This window comes from Palaemon carinicauda, chromosome 15, assembly GCF_036898095.1.
Source record: "Palaemon carinicauda isolate YSFRI2023 chromosome 15, ASM3689809v2, whole genome shotgun sequence".
NCBI lineage: Eukaryota > Metazoa > Arthropoda > Malacostraca > Decapoda > Palaemonidae > Palaemon > Palaemon carinicauda.
In genome coordinates, this window is record NC_090739.1 from 100,525,158 (window position 1) to 100,537,214 (window position 12,057).

Sequence of the window (12,057 nt, forward strand, 5' to 3'; positions counted from 1 at the left end):
AGGTTCTACAAGATGAGATGGAAAAGGACAGATCTACCAACCTTGACCTCCTCTGGAAGCTGTCCCTCACATTACGCTCACCACGACCAGCATGGTCTGGCATGATGCAAGCCGTGCACACTGGTGTACGTCTAGGTCAGTCTACAGTCTTCCTGCTTCCCATGATCGACATGAACAGCAGTTATCCAACTTGCATCTATTCAACATTGACATTTCTATCTGAGCACGCCAAACAGTACAACGCAAAGGTCATCATCACATTTGACCAACCACTTTGGTGGAAGGCGCTTACCATCATCGAAAGTCAATCGGAGGGCAGTGACTTGCGTAAGATTGTACTGCGCATGGGGGGCTTCCACACGTTGATGAGCTTCTTGGGGAGTATTGGAAATATCATGTCAGGATCTGGACTGCGCTCTGTTCTGGAAGTGGTGTATGCCGAGAACACTGTAATGCACATGCTGTCTGGCAAGGCATATGACCGAGCTATCCGTGGGCATCTCTTGGTTGATGCAGCACTGAACATTCTCCTCGCAGAAAGGATACTTGGTACGCTAGTGCCTACTTGTTCGCAGGCTAAGAATGATGGTCCTCAGCGTATTGTAGAAGATGACGAACCAAGTGAAGACGAGATAATGCAAAGCATAGATGATGCACAGGCAGCCATAGATCCACATGATACCGAGTCAGGGTCGCAAAGTGTGGGAGCTGGACCAATTGACCTGTGTGAGCTGCGAGACCTGTATGATTCATTGATGAAGGGTGAGTGTTCTACTGAAGATATCCTTTCAGCCCCGGTTCTGGACTCTGTTCGTGACATCATGAATGTTGCCCGACAATCGATGAAGGATCTACATACCTTTTAAGTCTCGAAGGTATAACAACTGTTAACGAGAAGTTACTACTGTTTGTTTCTTTGTTTTCCGAGGAAAGGAAACGCTGAGCAGCTGAGACAGTCGTAGTGGAGTCCGTTTGGAAAATTCGGACCAGTCAGTTAGTTGGTTTGGTTGGTGGAATCAACATAGAGCCGGTTGCTTTTCTTTCAAGCTCGACGGTTATATTAATAATGGACGGCTAATTACAACGAACTGTGCCCAAATCACCGCTCCTGCTCAAGTCTTGCCAGCAACGAAGACATGTCTCTTACCATCTTAGACACAGGATATACTTCATTTATTGCCGAACTTCCGAGGTGCCGATAAGGCTTTAAGGTACGTCACAACGAAATGATGGGTGTCTATTTCTAAAGTGATCCTAGCCTTCTTATCATTTCACCAATGGAAATGATGGCACACTTATTTGCAAACTTGCTTAATAGTCCTAAATTTAATCGTTATATTTACTGATTCATAATAACATATCTTATTAAACTAAATATATACCTATTGAAGCATAAAAAACTACATAATAATTTGTAAGTAATTTGTTTTATCTTCGGATACTATTCGTTTATTTTTACATCTCGAAAATCTAATTTCTAGGATCAGCTTCATGGAAGTAATGTTCCTATATATAAATATAAGTTTTTGAAGGATCCTTTAACTCTAATTCTTTATTTTATTTTTCGAGATGTGTTTATGCTAATTTAGGTTTTTGCAGTTGTTACCCCCCTTGTCGTTACTATTTAAGTTTATTATTATTAGGGGGTAATAGAATGTTTGTTTGTTTTTCTTCAGGGCTCTCTTGAAGTTGCGGGAAATTGGGAAGGACCGAAACTTTCACCCCCTTGTCGTTACCCTTTGACACAAGGTCGGTCCTCCTAAGGATACTCTCAAACGATTTTCATAGTTACCCAAACCGAACATCCTTTCAAGAAATTTAGAAATATTTAACCTAAATTAAAAAAAAAAAAAAAACTTCTGAAACCTTTAATTAAATTTAAGAGTTTTATTTTGTTTGAGTTTTATTACTAAAATTTCCTGTATTAGATAACTTTTTTGAAAAAAGTTATCTATACAGGAAATTTTAGTAATAAAACTCAAACAAAATAAAACTCTTAAATTTAATTAAAGTTTTCAGAATAGTTTTTTTTTTAAATTTAGGTTAAATATTTCTAAATTTCTTGAAAGGATGTTCGGTTTGGGTAACTATAAAAATCGTTTGAGAGTATCCTTAGGAGGACCGACCTTGTGTCAAAGGGTAACGACAAGGGGGTGAAAGTTTCGGTCCTTCCCAATTTCCCGCAACTTCAAGAGAGCCCTGAAGAAAAACAAACATTCTATTACCCCCTAATAATAATAAACTTAAATAGTAACGACAAGGGGGTAACAACTGCAAAAACCTAAATTAGCATAAACACATCTCGAAAAATAAAATAAAGAATTAGAGTTAAAGGATCCTTCAAAAACTTATATTTATATATAGGAACATTACTTCCATGAAGCTGATCCTAGAAATTAGATTTTCGAGATGTTAAAATAAACGAATAGTATCCGAAGATAAAACAAATTACTTACAAATTATTATGTAGTTTTTTATGCTTCAATAGGTATATATTTAGTTTAATAAGATATGTTAATATGAATCAGTAAATATAACGATTAAATTTAGGACTATTAAGCAAGTTTGCAAATAAGTGTGCCATCATTTCCATTGGTGAAATGATAAGAAGGCTAGGATCACTTTAGAAATAGACACCCATCATTTCGTTGTGACGTACCTTAAAGCCTTATCGGCACCTCGGAAGTTCGGCAATAAATGAAGTATATCCTGTGTCTAAGATGGTAAGAGACATGTCTTCGTTGCTGGCAAGACTTGAGCAGGAGCGGTGATTTGGGCACAGTTCGTTGTAATAGGTTTGATGCCCCTCTTACAGAACACTATAAATTACTTAGACGCTATTTCAATAAGTTTGTACTAGGTTTAAAGTGTAAAGATTTTCTGTTTAGAGTGGAAAGCCAGGGGAGATTAGATAACCAGAGGTTGTATAGAGATTCGGTACATTTAAATACAGTAGGTTTAAATCATCTATTTAAATTGATGAAAGATTGTTTGAGGTTTTGTTACAGAAAAAATCAAAGTTTGTAATCATGTCTAATTTGTCTCTTTTAATCAATAGTCGGAAATATATCCGAGGACAAGTGACAAAGTATTATAACAATAAGATTTCACTCCAAACTAAAACCACCTCTGAGAAACATGTCCTCAAAGCTAAGTTTAAATCGTATCTTGATGACTTGAGGGACCATGATAGCAAAATTCAAGCCTTGATATGGCAAGAGGAAGAAAGTAGTGATAAACTTACAGTGGAATTGGTGAATTGTGAATCTTATATTGATAAACTCAATGAAATGTTAGCCTTCCTTGAAGATACTGTCTCTTTCACTTCTAGTACCTTAGATGCTGCAAGGAGTTTGCTTAAGAGTCCTACTGCTCCCCTTCCTACTTTCAGTAGCACTGAAGGGGAAAATATAAACAAATTCTTAACAGAATTTGAGGATACCACAGGCTCCTTTCAGCTTAAGGATAGGGATAAGTTGTTGTTGTTAAAGCAACAAGTTTCGGGGCGTGCTTCCGTTTTGTTGAGTTCACTTGAAGTGGATAAACAGACTTATAATGATGCCAAGGAACTTTTGTTAGCAGCTTTGGCTTCTGGTTCGCTGCAGAAATTCAATACTATTAAACAAATAGCAGAGATGAGATTAACGTACAGCACAGATCCATTTTCCTATATTAGTCAGATGAAAAACTGTATTGAATCTGTTAAGTTGCAAAAAATTGAAACTAATGACTTTTTGAATTATTTCTTTTGGCAAGGTTTGAATGATACTTTCAAAAATCAGTTGACTATCATAACAAATAAGACCAGACCTTCATTGGATGAAATAAAGGATAAATTTTTTGAGGCAGCATAACGATATTCATTAGCTACCCAGAATTTCCATTCAAAGAATCATTCTAAAGGTTTTAATATCAAATCTTCAACAACAAATTTGGCTACTAATGTCAATTTTAGCAAGACTAACGGGCCTTCAGTTAAGTGTACTTTATGTGCTTTAGACAAGGAAAGGGACTCTTCTCATCCTATCTATAAGTGTAAGTATTATGATAGCCCAAAGGCCAAAGTTGACAAATTGAAGGAAATTGGAGGATGTTTAAAGTGCGCTAAAGCCAATCATTCCACCGAATCTTGTAAATTTGTTTTTCGAAAGAAATGTTTTCATTGTGGAAAAAGGCATTTTACCTATCTGTGTATAAATGGAAATGAAGAAAGGAGTTTACTGGGTGCCACCAATAAAATCGAAGCAACCCCTGTTACCTCTCAGAGTCAAAAAGTGTCCAAAAAAGGGAAAAACTGTAAATCTGCTCCCAAAGAGGAGGTTTCTAGTGGCATGATTCTATCAGTAGGTGCTTTACGAACTACCAGTACAGAGTCAATTTTGCCTACTTTTACTTGTTACCTAAGTAACCGGGTCGAGATTAGGTGTCTTGTAGACAGTGGTTGCCAGACTAATTTTATTACGGAAGCTGTAGCCAATACTAGTAATCTCAAGGTGTTAAAAGAAAGGGTACATTTGACTGTTAACGGTTTTAACTCGAGTAAGCAGTATGTAACTAAGCTTGTGGAAGTAGAGGTAGAGATAGGTAAGGAAAGGTTCAAGATTGAAGCACTTTGTGTACCATCTATTGATATAAATTTGAAACTTCCACAGCTTTCTAGGATTACAACTGCGTTTATTGAGAAAGGCTATGTCTTGGCAGACAATCAATTGTTAAACCATCAGGAGGAGATCAATAACATTGATTTCATATTAGGTACAAATTCTATGTATTGTCTTTTGAGCTCAATGGTAAATTTTGGTCAGCCGATTCCCTCTGTCTATAGTCAATGTGCTCTAGGGGTTATGCTATTGGGTAATCTGCAGAACACTATTTCTAATTTGAAATACTTACCTGATTTAAATTATGCCTCATACAATGGTAATAATTCGGACATTTCTACTTATTTGTCTGTAGAGTCTTCTGTTGTCTATGTAGGCTTTGGTTCAAGCATCTTGTGTGATTATTCAAACTTTATGGAAGAGGAGGTAACTCTTGATGTTGAATCAAATTTTGCAGTGTTGAAAGATGATGGAAGTATTTCGGAGACTGAATTGAATAAAGCTGCAAACGAAGTTCTCATGAAATATGATGAGAAGAAGGTATTAAACTATGACCAATTAGAATTCGAAAACTGCTCTTCAGAGGTCAATGATCAACTTGTTAGATTTGCTTTGAATCATTCTGTTCGTACTGAAAAGGGCAGGATATCCATGCCTCTTTTATGGAACAGTAAAGTATCTCATCTTCTTGGTAGGAATTACAATCTTGCTAAAGCTGTGCTAAAATCTAACTTAAAAAAGTTAAGAAAGAATGAGCTTCATTTACATTTGATGGATGATGCCATTAAAGAACAAGAACAACTTGGTATAATACAGAGGATTCCAAATTTGGATCAGTATATGGAGGAACATCCTGAACATAGTTTCTTACCGCACATGGGTGTGTTTAAACTAAACAGGGAGACCACTAAGTGTAGAGTAGTTTTTCTCTCGAATATTTGTGAAAAAGATTTGTCTAAGCCAGCTACTGTTAGTCATAATCAGAGTATACATTCTGGACCTTGTTTAAACCAAAAGATTGCTTCAGCTCTTTTACACCTGAGATTTGGGTCTAAGCTTCTATGCTTTGACATCCGGAAAGCTTTTAACCAAATAGAGCTGAATCCCTCTGATCAGAATAAATTACTATTTCTTTGGTATCGTAATGTAAAGAAAGGAGATTTTTCTCTTGTGGGGTATAAGAATGTGCGATTGAGTTTTGGATTACGATGTTCGCCAACAATTTTGATGTTGAGTTTATACAAGATTTTGGTCCTGGATACTGAAGGGAATTCTGAGGAGGTTGTATGTTTGAAAAGGTTGATTTATCAATTATTTTATATGGATAATGGTGCTTTCACTTGTAGTGATTCATCAACTTTGAAATGGGCTTATCAGTTATTGCCATCTATTTTTGAGCCCTATAAGATGGAATTACAACAAATTGTTACTAATGATAGTTCACTTCAGGAGGATATTGATGCTGGTCTTGAAAACAAAACTGACAGTAAAGTTAAACTTTTAGGCTTGCAGTGGCATAGGCAAGATGATATATTGTCAACTAGACCTATTGCTCTTGAGGGATCAGCCAATACAAAACGTTTAATTCTCAGGTCGATAGCCTCTAATTTTGATTTATATAATTTCAATGGACCAGTTTTTAACAGATCTAGAGTTTTTATGCATGGCTTACAGTGTGACAAATCACTTGGATGGGATGATCCATTGTCACAAGAGCGAATGAAAGAGTGGAACTGTATTTCAAGACAAGCTAATGCAACTCCAGAAATTATGGTAGAACGGTTTGTAGGGGAAAGAGATGCATCTTATAGGATACTAGCTTGTGTTGATGCAAGTAGTCTCATGTATGGAGCCGTACTTTATATTGAGAATATAGATACAGGTAAGGTTAGTTTTGTATTGGCCAAAAACAGAATTGTGAACACAAATTTGAAGACTAAATCAATCCCTTCCCTGGAGTTGCAGGCTATTAGTTTAGGTACAGAGATGCTTATGGAACTTTATAAAGAACTGTCTGGTCCTGCATGTGTCATTCCCATTAATATTAAAGCACTGACTTTGTATTCTGATAGTTTGGTAGCGTTAACTTGGGTAAATTCCTATGCTAGTAAACTTGATAAAATGCAGGGAAAATCCAATTTTGTCTTGAATAGGTTACATCGTATAAATCAGCTTTGTGAAATCTTCCCTGTGAACTTTACCTTCACAAGTGGGCAGAATAATCCTGGGGATTGCATAACTAGATGTTTATCATACAAACAACTCAAGAAAACTAACTATTTCTCAGGACCACAAATTCAGTCAAGTGATGTAGCAATAAGTCAAAATGTACTGAGTTTCACCATCCCGAATCCTTTATTCAAGATCAATGATGATAATGTTGAAAGCAAAGACGTTGGTAGTTATAATATACAGTGCAATAATCTTTCCATATCATCTGAATATCTAGTTTCTCCAAACAGATATTCTGACTTTCGCCATTTAGTGGCTGTAATTGCTAGGGTTCTGAGATGTTGGAATAAGTGGAAGGCTCGCACAAAGTTGAACAGACCAACTTGTAAGGATTTGATGGTTATTGAATCTGGGTATTACAAAGAGGCTGTTATGCACATAATTTTGAAAGATCAGCTTGTCTATTTCCCTGAAGTCTTTGATTATTTTGGGTCTGATTTGAAAAGGGTCAAGAACATACCCAATCTTGTCAGTCAGCTTAATGTTTATCCTGATCAGGTTGGAATTCTGAGGGTGAGAAGCAAATGTGATCGGTGGAAAGAGGGTGAAAGATGCTATTTCCCTATTCTTTTGCACAAGCATAGTGAGTTAACAAAGTTGATAATTCTTGATTTGCATGTAAGGCTGAAACATGCTGGATGTTATTCACTTTTAGCAGAGCTGCGGAAAGAGTTTTGGATACCTCACTATTTCTCAGTTGTTAAAAATGTCCTTAAGGATTGTGTTACGTGCAAAAGGTATAATGGTCGTTCTGTGAAACTGAATCAGTCCCCATATCGTGATGTTAGATTGCATCCTTCTGAGATTCCTTTTGGGTATGTGTACATAGATTACTTTGGTCCTTATACTGTTAAACAGGAACATAGAAAGCTAAAAGTGTGGGTTCTTTGCCTTACCTGTATGTTTACTCGAGCAGTCAATTTGAAGATTTGCGTGGATATGTCTGTTAAAGAATTCCTTCGTTCTTTTATGCTTCACACGTTTGATTATGGATTGCCACAGTTTTGTGTAAGTGACTTAGGCACACAGATAGTAGCAGGAGGTAACATCATAATGGATTTTCTTAAAGATCCTGAAACCCAGATGCATTTTGATGAGGCTGGTGTACAATCGATAAAATTTGATCGTTATTTTAAAGGCTGCAGTCAGATGGGTTCTTTGGTAGAGATATGTATAAAGATGGTCAAACATTTGATAAATAAGTCCATTGGTACAAATGTTCTAGAATTTAGAGATTTTGAATTTGTTGTTAGTCAAACTTGTCACTTGGTGAATAGGCGACCAATTGCTTTTAAAGAAGCATTAAGGGATTCGAGCAACGAGCCTGTTCCTCACCCTATCACTCCGGAAAGGCTTATTCATGGCTATGATCTCTTATCCATCAATGTCATTCCTGATCTACAGCCTGATCCTGAGATTGATCTTGAATACATTCTTGGTACCACCCCGTCAGAAAGGATAAAGAATAATTATCAAAAACTAAATGCAATCAGAAAAAATCTCATAGACAATTATCATTCGGAGTTTTTAGCTACCCTAATAAAACAGGCAGTTGATAAGAAGGACCGATATCGTCCTTGTCATCATAAGCATCTTAATGTAGGTGATATTGTCTTAATCAAAGAGACTCATGTAAAACCCCTTAACTATCCTATGGGAAAAATTACAGAGGTAATTAAGAATACAAGTGGTGAGGTGACTAATGCTATCGTTTTGAAAGGTAAAACAAATGAGCTGGTGAAAAGGCATATAACCAGTCTCATCCCTCTTTTAAAACCCGATATTGCTGAAGAAATCAATCCTTCAGTTAATGAGGAATTAGATGCCAAACCTAAATTTAGAGGAAGGTCAAGGAGAAGGGCAGCAGTCGAGTCAGAGAAAAGGACTAGGCATGTGCTCCAAGACTGAGATGGTTTGATAACTTTGTAAATATGTAATTGTAAATATGCATGTTTTCATTTTAAATTCAACTTTTTACATGTTTTGTAAAAAGACTGAATCCCTTCCCTGGAGTGTTGAAAATTATGTAAAATTATTACATCACTTATGTTTTTCTTCTATTTATCATTGTTCTTATATAATGCGTTCTTAAAGGTTTAATATTTGGTTTAATTATTGTTAATTTGAATAATGTAATCATTAGTATAATTTAGTAAATTTAATTGAGTTTTTCTATGTTTACTTCGAGCTTATAAAGGGAATATGTAATTATATTTTCGTTGTGACGGTAAACACCTTTTAAGTCTCGAAGGTATAACAACTGTTAACGAGCAGTTACTACTGTTTGTTTCTTTTGTTTTCCGAGGAAAGGAAACGCTGAGCAGCTGAGACAGTCGTAGTGAAGTCCGTTTGGAAAATTCGTACCAGTCAGTTAGTTGGTTTGGTTGGTGGAATCAACATAGAGCCGGTTGCTTTTCTTTCAAGCTCGACGGTTATATTAATAATGGACGGCTAATTACAACGAACTGTGCCCAAATCACCGCTCCTGCTCAAGTCTTGCCAGCAACGAAGACATGTCTCTTACCATCTTAGACACAGGATATACTTCATTTATTGCCGAACTTCCGAGGTGCCGATAAGGCTTTAAGGTACGTCACAACGAAATGATGGGTGTCTATTTCTAAAGTGATCCTAGCCTTCTTATCATTTCACTAATGGAAATGATGGCACACTTATTTGCAAACTTGCTTAATAGTCCTGAATTTAATCGTTATATTTACTGATTCATATTAACATATCTTATTAAACTAAATATATACCTATTGAAGCATAAAAAACTACATAATAATTTGTAAGTAATTTGTTTTATCTTCGGATACTATTCGTTTATTTTAACATCTCGAAAATCTAATTTCTAGGATCAGCTTCATGGAAGTAATGTTCCTATATATAAATATAAGTTTTTGAAGGATCTTTTAACTCTAATTCTTTATTTTATTTTTCGAGATGTGTTTATGCTAATTTAGGTTTTTGCAGTTGTTACCCCCTTGTCGTTACTATTTAAGTTTATTATTATTAGGGGGTAATAGAATGATTGTTTGTTTTTCTTCAGGGCTCTCTTGAAGTTGCGGGAAATTGGGAAGGACCGAAACTTTCACCCCCTTGTCGTTACCCTTTGACACAAGGTCGGTCCTCCTAAGGATACTCTCAAACGATTTTTATAGTTACCCAAACCGAACATCCTTTCAAGAAATTTAGAAATATTTAACCTAAATTTAAAAAAAAACTATTCTGAAACCTTTAATTAAATTTAAGAGTTTTATTTTGTTTGAGTTTTATTACTAAAATTTCCTGTATAGATAACTTTTTTCAAGAACAGCTATGGCTGCAATACATGGACATGATTGACATATTGAGGACATTCCTGAGGTCGGAATGCACTGGTGACTGGCGTCTGCACGTGCACGCTTTGCACGACATGTTGCCCTACCTGGCAGCTGCAGGCCACAATCTCTACACCAAATCTATTTACAACTACCTGCAGCGACTGGCACAACTGTCTATTCAGCATCCCGAGGTCCACCACCAGTTCCAGAATGGATATCACGTAGTGCGGCGCTCAGATCGGTACTGGGCCGGCTTGTCCACAGATCTTCTGATCGAGCAAGTGCTCATGAGAAGTGTGAAAACCCCAGGGGGACTGACAAGGGGCCATGGCATGAGCGAGTCGCAAAGGATCACGTGGCTGCTGTCCACCCCCATATGTGCAGAGGTCAACATGGCCTTGCAAGACTACACATCAGTGCCGTATGGGACCAGTGACCAGCACAAAGAACAAAGAGCAGCTCGACAAGCACGGGACACAGATGACACGCACAAACTCATTGGCTACCTGTCATCAAAGGATCCCTTTGGAAACGATCCAACTCTGCAAAACATTGACACTGGCATCACAGCTGGAGATTCGGTCAATGCTGACCAAGCAGCATCAGTGGGCAGGAAGATCTTAGATAGAATGGTTGGCAAAAAGGTTCTTGATCACACGTTCAAGAAAAAAAATCAGGTTGTGACTTTAGACACACGTTCATCAGTGAAAAATGGCAAAGAATCTGTTCTGATAGATCCACAACTGTTGTTCCAACGTCTGAGTACGGCAGGATCACGCTGTGATGACCTCACTGATGTCTTCAAGTACGAACTATGCAGTTACCCACCAGCACTGTTTCAGACCATTGATATCCTGCTTGAGGCCGACAAGCCAGCGCTAGCCGAGGCCATTTGGAAACAACTCCCCCTTGCCGTTCGCAACACAGTGCTGCCACAGAATGTGCAATATGTTCTGGATGGTGGGGCATTGCTACACAGAATTCCTTGGAATTTTGGCGAGACCTATGAAGGAATATCCAGTCACTACATACGATATGTTGGAGACAGGTTTGGTAAAGCTGTCATAGTGTTTGATGGATATGTGAGCGCACCCTCCACCAAAGATGTAGCGCACAGCAGGCGCGTTCGATCTCACAGCAGTCCCCTTGTCAACTTCACAAAGGACATGGTATGTACTATGAAGAAAGATGACTTCCTTGCCAACCAAACAAATAAACAAAGCTTCATCAATCTACTGAGTGATGACCTTCAACGGCAGCACAACGATGTTCTTCATGCCAGGGCAGATGCAGATGTCCTCATAGTGGAGACAGCCATTGCATGTGCAAACACCAAGGACACCGTGGTAGTTGGCGATGACACCGATCTTCTTGTCTCCTATGTAGTCGTGCAGGGCCCACATCACACAACCTGTTCTTCCGACCTGAGCCTAAGCTGACGTCAAGGAGGCAAGCAAGATGTTGGAATATCAAGCAAGTGCAAAAGACACTTGGACACCATGTGTGTGACAAGCTCCTTTTGGCACATGGACTCCTGGGTTGTGATACCACGTCAAGACTGTACTCCATTGGCAAATCAGCAGCTTTGAAGAAGCTGAACTCCAGTGCGTATTTCTCTGGGCTTTTGGCAACGTTCAACACTCCTGGAGCATCGAAAGAGGATGTCATGACAGCTGGAGAGAATGCCGTGGTTTGCTTGTACAATGGCCAGCCCGGGGAAACACTGGACATACTAAGGCTTCAGCGCTTCTGCCAGAAGGTTTCAACAAGCACTGTCAGAGTTGAGCCTCTTACCCTGTCCCCTACATCAGCATCTGCAAAGCAACATTGCCTACGGGTGTATGTTCAGGTTCAGCAGTGGCAAGGAGTTGGCATGGATGCCAATGGTTGGGGATGGG

The 12,057-nt window shown here is 38.0% G+C and overlaps 1 protein-coding gene across 1 annotated transcript; it reads left to right on the plus strand.

Moving 5' to 3' along the window:
- The first annotated feature begins 4,184 nt into the window (after window positions 1-4,184).
- Window positions 4,185-10,148, plus strand: LOC137654704 (uncharacterized). The gene is made up of 2 exons (XM_068388600.1): window positions 4,185-9,421; window positions 9,886-10,148. Exon 1 carries the CDS (start codon window positions 4,332-4,334, stop codon window positions 8,739-8,741), a length of 4,410 nt encoding a protein of 1,469 aa, XP_068244701.1. The 5' UTR covers window positions 4,185-4,331; the 3' UTR covers window positions 8,742-9,421; window positions 9,886-10,148.
- The last annotated feature ends 1,909 nt before the right edge of the window (window positions 10,149-12,057 follow it).

Coding starts and splice junctions, on each gene's coding strand:
- LOC137654704 (XM_068388600.1), top strand. CDS start 4,332: ATGATTCTATCAGTAGGTGCTTTACGAACTACCAGTACAGAGTCAATT.